Consider the following 20,603-nt stretch of genomic DNA (forward strand, 5'->3'; position numbering starts at 1 on the left):
AGTTAGAGTGGACAGGAGAACAACTGGGACCAGAGCTATATTTGAGGAGAGACACATGGGAATGCTTTTCCAGTAAAAAATTTCAATATAACTGTTCCAGTAAAAAATTGTGTTAATTATTTGATTAAACTCTTAAAAGAGGTGGCCAGTTAAAATTCCTGCTTTTTTTTAACAATCTGCTTTATGTTGTACTGAACAGATAGGTCTTTTGGTGAAAATGGTATAGGAAAGGGCTAGGAGTGGGAAGGAAGTGACCATGGCCTTAATTAATTTGCCTGCTGTGAAAATGAGAAACTATGAAAAACCATCTTCAGAACTGCTGATAGTGGGGTTCAAGCTGATGGCTACATGACCCAAACTGCACAGCTATTTGCCTAGTAATTCTCATATTAATTTGAAAATCACCAGAGACCACATATAAAGAGAAAACAGTTCTATGTTCTTTGACCAGACAACATCACATCTGCGAGTCCATAGTTTCTTTTGCTGGATTGATAGTTCTGATAAATTGTTTGTAAAATTTCATTTCATTACAATGTTTATATGTTTATGAATTTACTGTAGCTTTTAAGGAATATATTCTTTGAAGTAGGTATAAAGAGAACATGAGTTTGCTTAACTGCTCAAGCCGGTTCGACATGTACATGTAAGGACGTACAAAACATAAGCCAGGAGTGGTTTGACATTTACCAGTATGGACTAGGCTAGCGATGTTTTAGATGTACATCTGCATGCCATCTGTTGGTTGACAACGTGAACTTTTAGCACGACTCACAGCACAGGGTATCATTCTATGCAGGGGAGTATCTTCTACTGTAATGCGGCATTGTGTTGGCATAAAAAGAATTTGTTTCATCAACATCGATCTTTGTAAACAACATGGCAGCGTCCTCACATGGTCTGTATTTATCTAATGCAGCGAGTGATAATGAAAGTGTTAGTGATGATGATTATGCACAGCAGGAAATTATGTGTGATTTACATAGTGATAGTAATATAACTGAATGCTCACCTGAGTGATCATGGACACCGGTTGATTCAAATTTTATTCCAACAAGATGGTAATTAGGCATTTTTTTATTATGCATGCCATCTTTTTGTATGTAGATACAATATCTGCATAATATGAACTGTGTATCCATTTATTTTGAACAAAATCAGACAAGTCATTTAGCAGTTATAGCAATGTTTGTGACAGCATGTAAAATTGTGATGTTTTTCTAAAATTTATTACTGCTGTACGGTAAAACTTGACCAACTTTTAATACTGGCTTGAAGGGTTAAAAGGTTATCAACAAAGAAGAGTGAGGGTACCTCTGATAATGCAGACGTTAAAAGAAAATTTACCAAAATTATGTAATGCAAATATTGAGGTTACGAAGAGTGTAGAATATGAAAATAATGCTGCCACAGATGGTGATTGTGAGCTTGATGGTGAATTTTCTGGATTCATTGATGACTTAGACCAAGAGTGATGTGACTCAAAAGCTTCTTTTTCAGTCAATAAGAAGGAATATCCTAAGTGCTGGCCACGCTGCTTGTTTTGTAGTAGATATACTGATCAGGGTATGGAAGTCAATCAATCATTACTGATCTACATTTAGGGCCATCGCTCAGGTGGCATTTTCCCTATCATTTGTTTACCTGGCTTTTTCTTAAACATTTTCAAAGAACTTCAAAATTTATTGAACATTTCCCTTGATAATTTATTCCAATCCCTTACTGCTAATCCTATAAATGAATATTTGCATTGATTGATTGATTGATTGATTGATTGATTGATTGATTGATTGATTGATTGATTGATTGATTGATTGATTGATTTTAGTTTTAATGTTAATTGGTGAATTCCAATGGCTCAGAGGCTGGGTGGGTGGTTTCAACATTATAATTCATCACGGCTAGGAACTCATCCTCATAGAAGTGCAGGTTATCTACAGGCATCAACCCAGAAGACTTGCACCAGGCTTCACCGGAGATGACACACCATTAATTAATCACCTAAATGCAGCAAGTGCTTGGCCTGGTGATGGAGCGAAAAAAGAAAACAAACAAACAAGCAAACATGCAATTTTACATGACTGTTGATATTGGTATAATAGCCACTGAGCTTCAAGTTTTCTTTTCTGTTTCTTTTATTTTTATTTTAGTAGAGGTTTAATGTTGCCCTAATGCTGATAAGTTTTCAAAATCCTATGATATTAGAGGGCTAGGGCAGGGAAGGAAGGAGACATGGCATTAACAGAAGTTGCCTAATGTGAAACTGAGAAGCTATGGAAAAGCATTCTCAGGACTGTCGATGGTGACGTGACCCATACCGCATAGGGAACTTGTTCGGTACCTCCAGCCTTATGTGTAATCTGAACCAAAGGAACATGTCTTCTCATTTCAATAATCCCACATGCATTGGTCAGGATTTGAACTGTGGGTAATGGAAGTTCTAGCTAGGGTTAAGGGACAGAAATGGCTTAGATGTGAGCCAATTATTATGGAGGTCTATTGACATGGTATGAGGACAAATGATTTAGTGCTTAGGGTTTTTTTTTGATCAAAGAGAATGCTGAGAATACACAGAAACAGGTCATTATTGACTAAAAGGTTCTGGTTTAACATTTGCCCCAGAGGAGAGTGTATTTCTAAATTGTTTGCTTTAACCGAGCAATTATGGATCAGGAGAACTTTGAAAAAGGTTAGAATGTCTGACAATTGTTCTATATCACCAAGGTTAACGATGACAGTTTCTTCTATGGAAAAGGAAGAAACCTCAAATACAGATTTTCTCAGTAACCCACCTGACCTGGTTGGCAATTGAAATCTCTGCCAGGGCTTTCTAGAACCAGATGAACAGCTGACCCTGGAAGTCGTGTGGCTTGCACTACATACAAATGTTGTCGGTTACGCCTCATTAAACGGAGCAGTTGATCCAGTCCATATAGTATTAGAGGAGGTGTTATCCATAGCCAGCCCTGCAAAATCACATTCAAGATATTTTAATACTAGTCCAAATTATTGACATTTTCAGAATATTAGTCTGAATAATATGTGACTATGCCAAAACAGTCACCTTATAATTGAAATCCTGTTTATAAGAAAAACAGTTTTGGTAACACTGCAAGCCAGTTTGAGCAACCTTTGGCAGTTGGAGATAGTTGTCTGCAATGTTCACATGATAGTCCATGAAAATTGTAAGCCTCATGGTATGTTCTAATATCAATAAGATAGATAATTGTTTGCTTTCAGGAAAGGAATATTATGTTTATATTTTCTGGGCAAATGTTTTCATTATCAAACAAACTGTTTATTAAATTCTGTCAAACAGTAATGTAAGTATTTTTGAAATTTAATTTCTAAACATGTTCAAAGGAATTAATTAAAGATTGATATGCGTATTCTGTTTTGTTACAGAATGGATGAATTTTGTGAAGTTGACATCATTTTGTAAGTGAGTCAAAGAGACTAATGATTCTGATTACAATCCTTCATCAGAAATTTATGCAGAAGATGAACACAAGCAGTCAACTTTATTTAAGCCAGCTGCAACTTTAAGTCTGAGCAAGAGTCAAGCTCATTTAAATTTTCAAGGAACTGACCCAAGTATTGGTCAATCAGTGCATAATTTGTAGGAGGAAGAAACAGTTGATCAGATGCACAAGACTCCTTGCTCCTTGAAATGTACCAAACAAATACCATGAGATGTTTTCATTAGTATGATACGGTCAACATGTCACACTCATTTAAGGTCACCTAATATTTTCTCAGCTCAGCAATCTTTCAAGGTAGAACCAGTAACGATCAGCCAAATAAAGCGAACATTGAACTCTTGCAAATTATCAACTCAGATAAGTACTTATTTACTGGAAAATGTACTTATTCCTCTACAATTTAAGTTTGAAGAAGTACAAGACTACTCAATGGCACTTCACTGAACATGGTGTAAAAGGTCAAGTCCATGAACTAACTGGGAAACCACCAATCCAACCAGGGTGCGAAATCAGAAATGGTGGGGCCGAGAAGGAACATAGGGCTTAACTACTAGTGTTTATTTCAGTCAGTACCCAGCAGGAGAAGGGATATATTCCCCTGTAAGTAAATTAGCCCCTCCCCCAGAAAAATAGTAAATTTTAAATCTTTTTGTTTAAATTCTGTTGTTATACCAAGAATGGGAAACATCAGAAAGTTATTTCTGGGTTTCAGATGGAATTGCCAGAGTGAAAACATGACAAATACACTTCAAGTGCAGAGTTGCCACCACTACTTTGCTTTATTGCTCAAGGTCTGGCAGTCATTCTATTATTTCTATATTATGTGTATTACTACTGATGTTTTTATGAAAGTATGCACAGTAAAAATCATTAATTTCAGTAATATATGTGTTTTACATTTTCCTCATTATTTTATAATTAAAATTTTAATGGGTAGGAACCCTTTTTTTCTTGCTAGTTGTTATACGGCGCACCGACACAGATAGGTCTTATGGCAACGATGGGACATGAAAGGCCTAGGAATGGGAAAGAAGTGACCGTGGCCTTAATTAAGGTACAGCCTTTTGCCTGGTGTGAAAATGGGAAACCACGGAAAACCATCTTCAAGGCTGCCGATAGTGGGGTTCGAACCCACTATCTCCCGGATGCGAGCTCACAGCTGTGCGCTCCTAACTGCTGCCTATGCAGACAAACATGCAGTGCCTCTTCCAGGCAAGCTAACACATTTTAAGGACTATAGAGTCATGAAGCTCCCTTCCCATGAAACAAAAATGAAATGAAATGTCGTATGGCTTTTAGTGCCAGGATATTCCTGTACGGGTTCGGCTCGCCAGGTGCAGGTCTTTCTATTTGACGCCCGTAGGCGACCTGCGTGTCGTGATGAGGATGAAATGATGATGAAGACAACACATATACCCAGCCCCCATGCCATTGGAATTAACCAACTAAGGTTAAAATCCCCGACCCGGCCTGGAATCAAACCCGGGACCCTCTGAACCGAAGGACAGTACGCTGACCATTCAGCCAATGAGTTGGACCATGAAACAAAATTCTAATTGCAAACAAAATACTGCAAATCCTGTGTAATGTTTAGGAAGCCCACGGGAAAACAAGTATTTTTTAAAAATTGGCAAAAATATTGACCTTCAATGAAACCAGCCAGTGCTCTTTATGAGATATGTTAAAATAATATACAAATGAGATGTGCCTAGAACAGTTCAGATGAAAGAAGAAGGTAACAATGGCTGCAGCCATTGAACATTATGAATAAGCCAAAAATTTGGTGCCATCATTATCAAAGTGCCATTGAAGGGACTGAGGAATCTGACAAAGATGCTTGTTATTTCAATGGACTACGCTCAAAATATTTCATAGTCACTGTCCGCACAAGCTGTTGGGGCAGCATACTTCAAATCTGCGTGGAAAGCTTCCTCTTTAGAGTGAACAATTAAAGAGTTGGTCAGCAGTACATTCCTTCTTGATGAGGTGCACTCAACTGGCAAAGGTAAAAGTGTATGTAATTTTCATGCTACACTAAAGTCTTGAAATTGAACAACAAGTTGATGAAATTCATATTTTTTCTGAAAATCACATCACTCAAAATAAGAATAACACCATTTTAGAATATTCGTACTGGCATGTACAGTACACACGAACAGAAATTTAAAAAATAAGGTTAAATTTTGTATTATTGGGCCATAATTATGACATTTAGCCCTGATACGACATTTGGCCTCATTAAACTGCAGTATACAAGATCCATGATTGATACATTTTCTGAGTTTCTGGAATGTGTCATTCAGTGCTGTGTGGTGCCAGTTGCTTTACGTCGCACCGACACAGATAGTCTTATGGCGACGATGGGACAGGGAAGGGCTAGGAGTGGGAAGGAAGCGGCCGTGGCCTTAATTAAGGTACAGCCCCAGCATATGCCTGGTGTGAAAATGGGAAACCACGGAAAACCATTTTCAGGGCTGCCGACAGTGGGGTTCGAACCTACTATCTCCCGAATACTGGATACTGGCCGCACTTAAGTGACTGCGGCTATCGAGCTCGGTATGTGTCATTCAAGCTTCACCATTATGTCTGGTAGTACCAACATACTGTCCACTGACAAAGAAGAAACTCGTATCCTAGCAGATAAGTTTTTGTCACTATTTTACGAACGCCTGTGTGCAATCAATACATTCTACTATTTCACGTATTTTAGCGACAGGAAGAGGCTTACTCTGCCAGACATATACTGAGTCACAACCAGAGCCATTCTGACATGTGTCAGCTGAAGCAGAAGGCGAACCAAAAAACCTACAAGCAGATGGCCTCTCTAATGCATGACAATGGTATTTTTACTGCGAGATCAGAACACTGTGCTGAAATCCAGACAACAGGGACAGGTTCATACTGAAACCTACATTCCTGAGCAGTCTGCAAAGAAAAGAGGATGACCATCCTTACAACAGCTGAAGAAGTCTGCAGAACCTACAGTTCCTGAGCAGCCCGTGAAGAAAAGAGGGCAACCATCAAAACAACTACCAACTGAATCCACGAATCAACTGAAGAAAATCAAGAGATAAATGTTCCAACTTGTAAAACCAAGCAAAATAAAATGATTAATTATACCTATAATCAGAGTTTTCTTTTATATATTTATCTGTATTTTCGTTTTTCTTTGTATAAGACAGTCATTTTAGAAGATAATGGTTTGTGGTAAATTCCATTTCAAAGAGGAGGTTCTAAGCTATAAATCTCATTTTTGTTCCATATTGAAGTGCAATTATAAGAAATAAATTGACTAGAGGGTCCCACCTTTTCAATATAATGTACAGTATCAAGTAAATAATGTTACATCAGTCTTGGGACTAGTTTCAGCCACTTGGTGGCCATCTTCAGCCAAATAAAAATTAAACAGATTATGTGATAACTAAAACATATGTATACCAGACAAAGACAATGTTACAAGAATAATTATAACATTAAAATACATATAATAACAAAAATGATAGTTATGCCACTATGCTGCAATCCAGACAACAGGGACAGGTTTATGCTGAAACCTACATTCCAAATTAAATATGTGGAGAAAACAGGGATGACAAGAAGATCATAACCATAACAGAACAGAGAGCATAGCACAACTAAGCATGATATGACACAGCACTTCAACTACAGTACCTTTCTTAAGCTGAAAATTTGTAAGAATTTATTGAAATCAAATGGTCAATGTTTGGTGTAAAACTGTATGTAGTCTACCTGCTCTCAGAGGTTGAGGGACTTTCTAAACAATAGATGTTAAACTGTTCTTGTGAAAGGTTTTTCATCAGGCTGAAAGCTAATTAGCAGCAGATGATTGACAGTACATAACATGCAATTAATATGCATGGCATTCGGGATTTCCAAGAAGATATAAACAAAGACTTTCACATGGTTATACTGTACTGTACTGTACTCTGTTACAGAGCGACTGGGTGTTACGGAGATACCGTGCTTTACAGAGGTGAAAGAAGGTGCAGGCATGAATGGGTGGGTATAAGACAGTCAGAAGATTGATTTAAAACTTTAAAATTATAGATATATTTCTTTCTCTTCTTTTCTTTTCTTTTCAAATTTTCAATTTTACACTTTGCTAAGAGGGCAACAATTCAGGTACAGAACTATCTTGTTAGCTTAGATACAAAGTGGAGAAAAAAAGGATAATCAACAAACTGCCAATTAACAATCTGAGCTTAAAGCTCCCAAATTTACAGATGATACTTGAGCACTACTGCTCTATTCAATCAACAGTTAAGGAGACAGATCTCCCCATGTCTTTTACACCAATAGTAAGAGCATCTTTGCTTTACAAATTTACATTTAGGAAACTATTTTTTTAAATCCACAGTATCCAGGCCTATCAAAGGCACAACCTACATTTAACAAAATTAAACAGTATTCACTATCTTAACCCAATGAGTGCTACGTACGTCTATAGACGGGCTGACGCAGCCGATCCAGCAGAGCTACGCCCGTCTATAGACGATGCACAAGAACTTCAATTCCTTTGAGTTTCCCCAGTTCACTCTCGAGTGCCGATTCGATCTCTGGCATGCTCTGCCATCTGTTGGGCATTATGTAGAACTAATTGATCATGGCTTATAGCTTGCGATGACAATAGCCCTTGCATAGTTGACAAGGTGGGCTTACTAAGCAAGTAAGATTTACATGCTTTAACCATTTCTCTGATTTTGCTGTCCATACTCTTCCAGATAAACATTTCTCTAATTTTCTCTCTGGTTTTGAAGATGCCTAAGTGCCCCCCTAATGGGGTCTCATGATAATATTTGAAGATTCAAGGGCACAAGAACAGCTGGAACAACTACTTTCATCTCCTGATTGTGCCTCGAAGGGCAGCACAGAACCCCATTCTTTAGCACATAAGGGACAACATGTTCCCAAGAAGAAAGGGTGCCTGTTAAATAGGGGCGTGCGTGTGTGTGTGTGTCTCTCTCTCTCCTCAAGCATAGTTAGTAGCGTGCTGCACATTGGTGCGTGTATGTCTTGTGGCTGTTGTAGTGTTAAGAAAGAGAGGTGGTGGGAAGGGGGAAGCAGCTTGTGGAGGGGGTGGTGTGGAGTAGGGTGTGTCTTTTGGGGTGTGTGTGGGTTTGTGTTTGCTGATTATTTTTTAAATATGTGTCTTTTAGAATGGGTATGGCTGTGTTGAAAAGAACAGGCACTCTCTATCAGTTATTCTAATACCTACCTTCCTTTTCTTCTTTCTCAGATTTTTTAAATTTACCAGAGGGAACACAAGTAGGAAGAGGGGAGCAACCACAACTTACTTTCATTGATTTCAATATGTCGCACACAGCAACGTAAACCTCAACAAGGAAGTCTAATATAAACTAGCATGTTTTCAGCACTGATATAGACTGAGAATGAGCTATGTATCTGTAAACAGGTTACTAGACCCCTTATTCTAATGAACACGATGTCCCCGCATATTTGCGGCCCAACAATGCACTTGGAATCATCTCATAAAACCGTTGGACATAGTGTTGGCATTTAACATTAGATATCCGAGCCTGACACCAGAATGTCAGTGATTCTTCATAAACTCTAAGAATTGTATCCAATTTCAACTTCAACAAATATAATTTTTGAAATATGTAGCAATCATGGGGCCAGGATAAAAGCCCTTTAATCCCAAAACTGTACCATATGTATATATCTTAATGTTAAGTACCGGTATTTTTAAAATAGTGGCCACCAACATGTTTTTCAGCATTGATATAGACTGAGAATAAGCTGTGGGTATCTGTAAATAGGTTACTGAACCTCTTATTCTAATGAACACGACGTCCCCGCATAATTGCGGCCCAACAATGCACTTGGAAACATCTCATAAAACCGTTGGACATAGTGTTGGCATTTAACATAGATATTCGAACTTGACACCAGAATGTCAGAGATTCTTGATAAACTCTTAAGAATTGTATCCAATTTCAACCTCAGCAAATATAATTTTTGAAATATGTAGAAATCATGGGGCCAGGGTAAAGCCCTCTAACCCTCAAAATGGTACCATATGTATATATCTTAATGTTAAGTATTTTTTAGAATAGTGGCATTCATGTTTATTTTAATGGCATTCTTGTTTAATTTTAGTAGTGTTTATTCTGTACAGTCGCTATTAAGCAGGTTCTTCAACAGCCGAAGATGACCTATTTACAGGTCGAAACTGTCGCTGTCCTTTTATGTAAATAATATCGACACTATGTAAAATAAAGTATTGATTAGGTGGAGAACTCATCCTTCATACTTGTATGCTTGAACTATCAATATGGACTATGGAGCTAATAGATTATAGTAAAATTAAATCTAACATTTGAACAAGCTGGGTATACTCAACTGAGAAGCCATTTACAGTTCTCCGATCTTTGTTACCTTCATAAAATAATCAATGGCTATACCAAATGTAATATTCTTCTGATGTACTTCCCTATACCTATAATAATTAAGAAGGGAATTCCTCAAGGCAGTATTACTGGACCTTTATGTTTTCTTATATATATCAATGATATGTGTAAAGAAGTGGAATCAGAGATAAGGCTGTTTGTAGATGATGTTATTCTGTATAGAGTAATAAATAAGTTACAAGATTGTGAGCAGCTGCAGGGTGACCTTGATAGTGTTGCGAGATGGACAGTAGGCAATGGTATGATGATAAACGGGATTAAAAGTCAGGTTGTGAGTTTCACAAATAGAAAAAGGAAAACAACAGATAGAGAATCTGCCACCTGGGTGACTGCCGTAAATGCAGATCAGGGTGGGTGGGTTGGTTGATCGGTCGGTCGGTGGGTGGGTGGGTGGGTGGGTGGGTGGGTCGGTCGGTTTGATATACACGTTTCCCCTCACCCAACACGCAACCGGTATGCTCATCATGTGTCCCGTCCGCGCCTATCCTTACAACAATGGTCTATCTTCCACCGTCTCCCAACTCTTGGTAACTCACTAGCCGATACTGACATATTCACACCTTTCGCATCCTTCAAACACAAAATTAAAAGATTCTTTTGAAGTCCTCTCCGGGTTTCCATTTTCTGCTGTCCATCCAACCCACGCCCTTTCTTCTTCCTAAGTCTGTAACCAAGCCTTGCCAGTTATCGTTGCCATTGTTGTTACATTGTTATTGTTAATAATTTACTGTTGATACTTAATATTGTTGTTTATACTGACTGTTACCTTTTATACTTTTTTAAACATGTTATTATTATTATTATCAGTGTAAAATGGCCCTCCATAGGCTGTATCTAATAATTAAATAAATAAATAAATAAATAAATAAATTCCAAAGCTTACATGCAACACATGTCAAATTGACTGGTCTGGCTTTCTGCCTATCACCTTTTCCTTTATACTCAGGAGCTACTATAGCAACTTTCCATTCATTTGGTATAACTCCTTCCTGCTAACAGTAATCAAATTACTAGCGATATGGTACTATATTCCAACCCACTGTCTTTAGTATATCCCCAGAAATCTTATCAATTTCAGCTGCTTTCCTAGTTTTCAACTTTGTATCTTATTGTGAATGTTGTTGTTATCATAGGTAAATTTCAATAATTCGTTAGTATCAGTCACCTCATCTTTCTGGACATTTTCCCTATAATCAGCAATCTTTACATATTGCTGGCTGAATACTTCTGCCTTTTGTAGATCCTTCATTCTCCACTAAAGTTGGTATGACCACCCATTATGCTGCCGTCATGTTATCCTTAGCTGATTTCGAAATTCAATTTCCTAGTAAGTTACTTCAATTTCTCCTTACTTCCAATGCCATTTCTAACCCGTTTTCTTTCCAACCTGTACCGTCTCCTTAGTCTCTTTCCTTCTCTGTTATAATACAGCAGGTCTTTACCATTCCTTACCGTCTTTAAAGGTACATACCTGTTTTCACATTCCTCGACAATTACTCCCACAGTCTGTTTACATATTTTTAAAATTTTCCACCAATTATAATTACTTTTTAAAACTCTCTGAAGCCTGTCTTATCAGTCATATTGTACTGCCTAATAGTTCCACATTTACGACTGTAACAAGTTGATGACTACTGATAATTAATATCATGAATAAAAATATAATTATAAAATTACTCAAAAACTTAATGAAATTAATAAGCATAATTAACCGAAATGTCCGTAGTATGGGCGCCAGAGTTCACCAGAATGGATCCCTCGAATTTAGATAAGAGCATGGTAAACTTTATATCCCAGGGCGTGTACATAATGCTGCGTACTGGTACATCTGCTGCAGGCCTTACCTAACCTCCTGAAAACGACTAATTAGGTAGGAACTGCACCTAGGTTTATCAATAACACTGATTCTAAAATAGCTAACTATATTCTGAACAAATTCCGTGCATGAGCACCTCATCAACATACAACATTAGACATATAATACACACATAAAATATTGCTGGAAGACTCCATATTTACAACAACAACAACAATAATAATGAAAATCGTGGGAAAACGAAAGTGAGAACTAAGCTACCATTTGCAGATAGTCCGATGAACAATGTACATGTATGAAGATAAATACCCTTCACTGTCTCTATATCAATTCGACTTACCGATTCTCATAATCGGCAGTTATCACTTCACACAGATACTGTACCTTGTACTACTGTGTTCACATATTTTAACACTTGTAAAGATATATACACACGTCTGTCGATCCTCAACATATAAATTTATGGAAAGTCTGAGATAGCTTTCACCAACATATAATGCTAGGCCGCCACAAGTGCTGCAATACTTAATGCGCAAGCACTCTCCACAAACATAACACGACTACGCTCCACGAACGTTTGAAGTCCAGTCCATTGCAGCCATGTCACTCCAGTACCGTGTATCAGCACCACTTCCTTCCCGTACAGTGCCTCAGTTGTAGTTGTAGTTATCTTCCTTCTCGTTCCTTTACAATCACCTCTACAATCACCCTTACAATGTCTCATACAATCTCTCTTACAATCTCCTAATACAATTCACTGGTTGCCGCCGTATCATCAACCTTTATAGACATCAACATCCCCCTCCTCTCAGATGAGACGTCTGGATTGGTGCTTGCCAGCCAATCATGAGTGATCTCAAATCAAGACCAAGCCCTGAACTACTTCTTCCTCCCAAGATAATAACAAACTCTGGGGAGTTTTCATGAATCACCAAACTTTCCCTGGTACAACAACAAGCTCATCTCATCAGGCTGGGATATATACATGACAAATGGAATTCCCTGACACAAGTACATCACAACACACACTGGGATAGCCAGATGACTCATTCAAATTACCAGAGTTATTACAGCAATGTTTTCCCACTGGTGCAAAACAAATTACTCATACCTACATATGTGGATATCTTCCAGCTTACCAATATAAATGACAAAATATACAAATGAAATACTGACAATAAGAATAATAATAATAATAATAATAATAATAATAATAATAAATCGAATACTGACAATAATATCTCTACCTTCTACATATAATTCGGGGGTGTGATATATGTACTATCACACGACTTTCCTTTTTTATCACATTTAGTTTTAACTATAACAAAATCAGTTTCATGATCACTGATACCATCTATTACTTCAGTTTCTCTACAGAGGTTATCTAATTTATTTACTTTTGGACTGTACAATACATTCTGTTTTTGTATTAAGGGTCTGTGATACCTTAAACCTGTACCTTTCTGGGACTAAGTTAATTTCATAACAAAAGAAAAAAGAACACTCAAATACATAGATGGAACTGAACAGTGTCTGTGCAGTTGAGGATATTGCTTTTGAGAAGGTACTTTATAATAATTGTTCACTTTTCAGGATTATAGAACTATATCCTTGATCTGGGTGTTGGAGTGCAGATCTATCAGTTCAAGCTGGAAGTAATGGGAAACATTCTCAGCTAAAAGAGACAAAACAAAACCAAACCAAACCCCATGGCACTACAGCCCTTGAAGGGCCTTGGACTACCAAGCGACCACTGCTCAGCCCGAAGGCCTGCAGATTACGAGGTGTCGTGTGGTCAACACGACGAATCCTCTCGGCCGTTATTCTTGGCTTTCTAGACCGGGGCCACCATCTCACCGTCAGATGGCTCCTCAATTCTAATCACGTAGGATGAGTGGACCTCGAACCAGCCCTCAGGTCTAGGTAAAAATGTCTGACCTGGCCGGGAATCGAACCCGGAGCCTCCGGGTAAGAGGCAGGCACGTTGCCCCTACACCACGGGGCCGGCAAAAGAGAGAAAGATCTGATAAATAAATAGTAGTCAGTCTTAAACTCTTTGAATTCTTGAAACCTCTTTGAAAACAGCCCGGGTGACAGGCTGTCAAGGTAACTGTAATGCTAACCTCCTCATCTCCCTCTCAACACCACGCCACCGTTGCACTCTGCACCCAAGGCAAGAGATCAGATCAAAATCAAAATCTCTTTATTTGCAAATGAGGTGTCTACCTCGGTGGCAAATGGTACATTAAAATACATTATTGTCAAGCACTAAATTTTAAATTAACAAGAGAAAAAGAAAATTTTTCTAGAATACAATAATATACAATTTACGCTAACAATTTTTTCTATTAACAAATAGATCATCCTTAATAAATTTATATTGTTTACAAAATTCTACTTATAATATCTCCTATACTTACAAACATAGTCAACTCATATACAGTATGTGGAATTACTTCAAATAATATTATGCAACTGGTATAAGATTAAAATTTACATTGTATTTATTTACTTTTTTTTTTTTACCCATTTTGGAACCTAAGTAGCATAACAACCTGCTGCGTCTTAACCAGGGCCCCTTTTGCCACCACTTTTCAGAGTTTCTGAAGGGCCTTCACAGCTACCGTAGCGGTCCCAGGCCCTCGAAGTACCCACTGTACTTCACCCCTACAAGCAGTCCCCTACTTTGGCTGTCCAAACTCCATGGACCAGGGGATGGAATTAATTTAATCACACATTTTTTTTATTTACAATAGCTTGCACTGGTCGAATGCCCTCTAAAATTTCATTTATTTTCCCTGTTGCTGTTTATTCTCTTCTTGAATATCTGTACAGATTTTGGAAAAGGATCAAACACTACCCCTGGTAAACTGTTCCACTCCTTCACTCCCTTCCCAATGAATGAAAATTTACCCCAATCGCTTCTGCTGAAATTCCTTCTAATTTTATACTTGTGGTCAGTTCTGCTGATATAATTATTTTCCAACTGAAGCCTCTCACGGATTTCTCTCCATGCTTCTTCTCCTGTATAGGCTCTATGTAATCCTATAAGTCTAGTTTTCTCTCTTCTCTTACTTAAAGTTTCCCACCCAAGTTCCTCTAACATTTCTGATACACTACTGTTTCTCCTGAAATCCCCTGTTACAAATCTTGCTGCTTTCCTCTGCACACTATCTATTTCTTTTATTAGGTATTCTTGGTGAGGATCCCAAACACTGTTTGCATATTCCAATAATGGACGAACCATACTTAAGTAACTTTTTTCCTTTAATTCTTTGTTGCATCCTTTAAGTAGCCTCATTATGACATGTAACGATCTGTATGCTTTCCCAACAATGTCATCAACATGACCCTTCCAGTGCAAATTACTTTCAAATTTCACACCTAAGTATTTGCACTTGCCATCTTTTGGGATAACTACCTCATCCAAAGTATATTCAAATTCAGTTTTAAAGCTCCTGTTTGTAAATGTTGTAACAGTTGATTTGCCTCCATTAACCTTCATATTATTTTCTTCAACCCATTTTTGGATACTCTCAAGGTCCCTTTGTAATTCTGAACAATCCTCAATGTTATTTATTTCCCTATAAACAATTATGTCATCTGCATACAATCTTATTTTTGATGTTGTATTGTTCCCTAAATCATTTGTGTATATTAAGAAAAGTAACAGCCCGATTATACTACCCTGTGCAATTCCCTTTCAAACCTTCTCTTCCTGTGATATATTATTTCCTACTTTGACTTTCTGAACCCTTGAATTTAGAAATGTTCTTATCCAACAGATACATATCACAGAGGTATATTGATGTGATAAGGCTATTTATTGAAGCAAGATGAACAATTTTCCATTTCTTCCTCAAATTATGGTAGTCCTAACTGTAATAATTAAAGATTCCTTACATAATTTTAGAAATCATTGTTACAGAGTAAACTAATGTTACAGCAACCAGGTTCTATTCAAACAGCAAGTAAATTTTCCAACACCATATTATTGTGTGCTATTATTTAGTTAATTTTCTTTGAATTATCCTACATTTCCTTGTATCTGAAATAACAAGGCAGTATATTTGAGATTGGAAAGTGACATGTCTGCCTAGACCCACTTCATGAGGATGAACTTTTTAATTTGCTTGGCTAAAGTAGAGCAGTATTAGAAACAGAGTAAGTATTTCTACCATGCAGCTTTTACATAATAGGACATACAATGAATATCAAACTGCCAGATTTTATACATTTTCTCAATATTCAGGACATACCACTTGATTCAAATCATATGTCAAATCTAAGCAGAGCTATAAAAGAAAAATAGATACCATATAAAGAATTTTTCAGCAGTAAATAAAGATGAGTGTAAAATCATTAACCATCAAAGTGCTATCGTCTCACTATGAGACGAATCGGATCCCAGCTGAAGTGCTATCATCTCGCAGTAAAATCGATATAACTCCTAAAACCGGTATAACAATAAATTTTAGGAATATTCTTGCTGCAAAATTAAATTCTTACGAATCGTCTCACTGCGAGACGATAGCATTTCAGCTGGGATCCGAAGCGTCTCATAGTGAGACGATAGCACTTCAAGGGTTAAACACCATTATTCTCAAACACATTTGATGTGCAGGTCATTTCAATAAAATTTATTTACCCCAAAGATCCATTTTTCTTTCTGTAGTTATACTTCTCTTACTGAAAATTATTTTATAATCCCAGATATTCACCAAACACTATACCTGTGATTTCATTGGTATAAAGACTGGGTCACTGGTACACTGAGGTTTCTCACTGGTATCAGTTCCGTTTAATTTGGACATCATAATGCAGCCAGGAACATGAGTGTCTGGGTTGGCCAACTCTTTCAGAACCTCACTGAAGACAAACAACTTGTTAGAAGCTGTATTTATTTTACTTTCAACTGTTTTCTTTAATTTTCATAACATAAACAACAAAATTATAGCAAAACCCATGCAAATACCAGTTTACATACAGTTTTAGCAAGCGAGCAAACCAGCTAAATTACATTTCATCTGATTTTTTCTTCTTCTTTTTTATATCCAGAAACCATATTATGTGCAAATTAGTATTCCATATCAATTTATTACAACTATTCTGTTGTTATGAGTAATGAAAAGGAACAAACAAGTAACAAATGAACTCATATAGAATAGGAATATGAAAAGGGGCATATGAAAGGATAAAAATATCAGGTCAGTGTGGGAAGAAGAAGCAACAGAAATGAAAGACAAAAACAAACATGAAGATTCAAAAGGTCAAGGATAATCTCCCTATCATCATACACAGCCATCTTCTCATAAATGGGCTCTCACCATATAAATTCTCATTCTTCTACATATATTTATTCTCAGCACCAAACAAGCTTGTTGCCTAGTTGTACTTCCTCTTAAAACAATAATCACCACCACCACCTTTCTGCTTCATCAGGAAGGTGAGTATCACCGGATTGAGTGTCGTTGTGTTTATCTTATTATTTCTCTGTATTCATTTTACTATCTTTCTTTATGTGACTTGATTCATCACTTATTTATGTCTTTCTGTTACTTGCAATGAACCAATGGGTTCTTTTTCTCCTTCTGTGTGTATCCTTTATGCCTCATCTTTTACAACTTATATTCACCTTTACCCATTATTCTCTTCCAAATAGTCCCTCAATGAATATCCATGCCTGCTTACCTGATGAATCTGGAAAGCAAGAACAAGCTTGTTAGGGCTTGGGAAAATGAATGAATGAATGAATGAATGAATGAATGAATGAATGAATGAATGAATGAATGAATGAATGAATGAATGAATGAATGAATGAATGAATTATCCCTGATCTGCATTTAGCACTGTTGCTCAGGTGGTACATCTCCTATCATTTCTTTTCCTAGCCTTTTCTTAAATGACTGTAAAGAAATTGGAAATTTATTGAACATCTCCCTTGGTAAACTATTCCAATCCCTAACTCTCCTACCTATAAACAAATATTTGCCCCAATTTGTTCTCTTGAATTCCAACTTTATCTTCATGTTGTGATCTTTCCTACTTTTAAAAACACCTCTCAAACTTATTCCTCTACTAATCTCATTCCACACCATCTCTCCACGGACAGCTCAGAACATACCGTGTCGAGCAGCTCGTCTCCTTTCTCCCAATTCTTCCCAGCCCAAACTTTACAACATTTTCCACAACGTTACTCTTTTGTCAGAAATCACCCAGAAAAATCAAGCTGCTTTACTTTGGATTTTGTCCAGTTCACAAATCAAGTAATCCTGGTGAAGGTCCCATACACTACAACTGTACTCTTATCTTCAAAGACTTACATGTCCTCTCCTTCACATCATTACTACAATCCCTAAATACCCTCATAACCATGTGAAGAGATCTGTAACCTTTATTTACAGTCCCAGTAATGTGATTACCTGAATAATGTTCTTTCCTTATATTAACTCCTAGGTACTTAAAGTGATCCCTGCGAGGTACTTTCACCCCATCAACACAGTAATGCTGAGAGAACTTTTCCTCTTGGTGAACTTACAGCCTGACTTTTCACTCTGTTTACCATCATATAATTTTCTGCTGTCCTCTCACAATGGATGTGGAAGAAAGCTGGAAGTGAAAGCCCATCTATGGGAAGATGACAGTGTATGAAGATGTCCTTGTCTTGTCTTGTCCTTGTCTCTTCCATCTGTTACTGCCTTTATGTTTATCCTATTACATGTCCCTATTTATGATCCTATCTTTCTATATGTGACTATTTTATTGTTATTGGTTCATGTTTAAATATTTTTGTTTCTTCAACAAGTAAAATTTTCTAGTATTCAAAGAAAATTGACCAGTCACTTAAATGGCACTGAAGTTCCTAACTTCATGGAAATTAACTGGTTAGGTTGCATACAACAACTTTTTGTTTGTTCCGAGCATACTGCCAACATTATGCCAACCACAGCTCTGTGTTCAATACTCAGTGACTCTGCACAATGTTATTATAGGTAGTAATATTGTCTAAAGAGGTATATTAAATGATGGGACAATATCTTTGTGTGTTGGAAGAGTTGCGAGCCCATGGTCTATGAGTAGTGAGCCTGCCTTCTACCCAGAGACCCTAGGTTCGATTCCCAGTCAGTTCAAGAATTTTTACACAGATGTGAGGTCTGGTTTGAGGTCCACTCAGCCTACGTGAGAACAGCTGAGGTGCTATCTCACAGTGAGGTACCAGCCCTAGTTTAGAAGGCCAAGAATAACAGCTGAGAGGATTCATTGTGTTAATGGCATGTCATCTTGTAATCTGCAAGCCTTCAGGCTGTGCAATGGTCGCTTGGTAGTCCAAGGCCCATCAGGGCTGCAGTGTCATGGGCTTGGTTAGAAGAGTCAATATGGAAAGTTTCCATCCTCTCTAAACATAAAATTGTGCTTGAAGGCAAAGAGTTTGTGATATCTTGATCATATGTCCTGTGTATTTAGTGAATATAAGCTTACATCTCATAATATGTCAATTCTGGTGTCTTCTTCTTCCTTTGTTATTTGTTTTATGTTGCACTGACGGTGTGAAAGTGGGCAAACCTCAGAAAACTAGCTCCAGGGCTGCCAAGAGTGAGGTTTGAGCCTGTTATCTCCTGAATGAAAGCTGACAGATACATGACCCAAACTGCATAGCCCACTCACTTTATTATTATTATTATTATTATTATTATTATTATTATTATTATTATTATTATTATTATTATTATTATTATTATTATTACTATTATTATTATTATTATTAGATGTACAATCATTGCCTGCAAACGGGTGTTTTTAGTCCCCGATGGAAAATGGCTCGTTTGGTTCTGATCAGCAAAGGAAAACTTGGTGCTTATAGACCTTTATGTATGCTGGACACAACTGGAAAAGGTCTGGAGAAACTTCTGCAGCCCAGAATCCTCTCGGCAGTTCAACTAGCAGGGGATCTATCTGTTTGCCAACATGGATTTCGGAGAGGACACTCGACGCTAGATGCAGTGTGGGAGGTGGTGAATACAGCAGAAAGGGCACAAACAGGCAACCATCATTCCCGTAAATTGACACTTCTTGTGACCCTGGATGTGAAGAATGCCTTCAATTCGGCAAGATGGAGCGACATGTTGGTAGCTCTTGAAGAAACTTTCAAGCTACCACAATATCTTATGCGCATAATGAGAGATTACTTCAAAGATCGCACTCTGTTGTATGATACGGAAGATGGAGAAAAGACAAAGCGTCTGACGGCTGGTGCAGCGCAGGGATCGATCCTTGGTCCAGATCTTTGGAACATAATGTATGATGGCTTGTTACGTTTGGAGATGCCAGAGGACACGAAGCTTGTGGGCTACGCTGATGATGTGGCCGCCTTGATAGTAGCTCGTAATGTTGAAATGGCTCAAATTAAACTGAACCAGGTGATGCGGCACCTAAAAGAATGGATGATGAGCCACAGTCTAACATTAGCCGAACACAAAACGGAGATAGTTCTTCTGACGAGGAAAAGGATCGAAACTCTTGTACCTATGACTGTTGGAGAGTTAGTGATAGAAACATCTGCGAGCACAAAATATCTAGGAGTGACACTTGACTCCAAGCTCACGTTCTGGACTCATATTCAGAGAGTGACAGACAAGGCAGTAAAATACATGACTGCACTTAGCAGACTAATGGGAAATATTAAAGGTCCGAAATCCAGTAAATGACGTCTTCTCATGTCGACGGTTCAGTCAGTGCTTCTATATGGTTCTGAAATCCGGGCTGAATCCTTGAGATTTGCTTAGTATCGGAGAAGGATAGCTGCCATACAACGGAGAGCGGCTTTACGTATTGCATGTGCATACTGCACTG

General features: G+C 37.6%; 1 protein-coding gene across 3 annotated transcripts in view; it reads right to left on the reverse strand.

The window, feature by feature from the left end:
- The window catches only part of LOC136856782 (NADPH oxidase 4), a 287,464-nt gene that overhangs the window by 99,597 nt on the left and 167,264 nt on the right, over positions 1-20,603 (reverse strand). For all 3 annotated transcript variants that reach the window (XM_068224960.1, XM_067134888.2, XM_067134889.2), the window contains 2 exons: positions 16,487-16,622; positions 2,793-2,966 (listed from right to left, as the gene is read on the reverse strand). In XM_068224960.1, coding sequence (XP_068081061.1) covers positions 2,793-2,966; positions 16,487-16,622 — 310 coding nt within the window. The remainder of the gene's footprint in view (positions 1-2,792; positions 2,967-16,486; positions 16,623-20,603) is intronic.

This window comes from Anabrus simplex, chromosome 1 (genome assembly GCF_040414725.1).
Source record: "Anabrus simplex isolate iqAnaSimp1 chromosome 1, ASM4041472v1, whole genome shotgun sequence".
NCBI classification, from domain to species: Eukaryota; Metazoa; Arthropoda; class Insecta; order Orthoptera; family Tettigoniidae; genus Anabrus; species Anabrus simplex.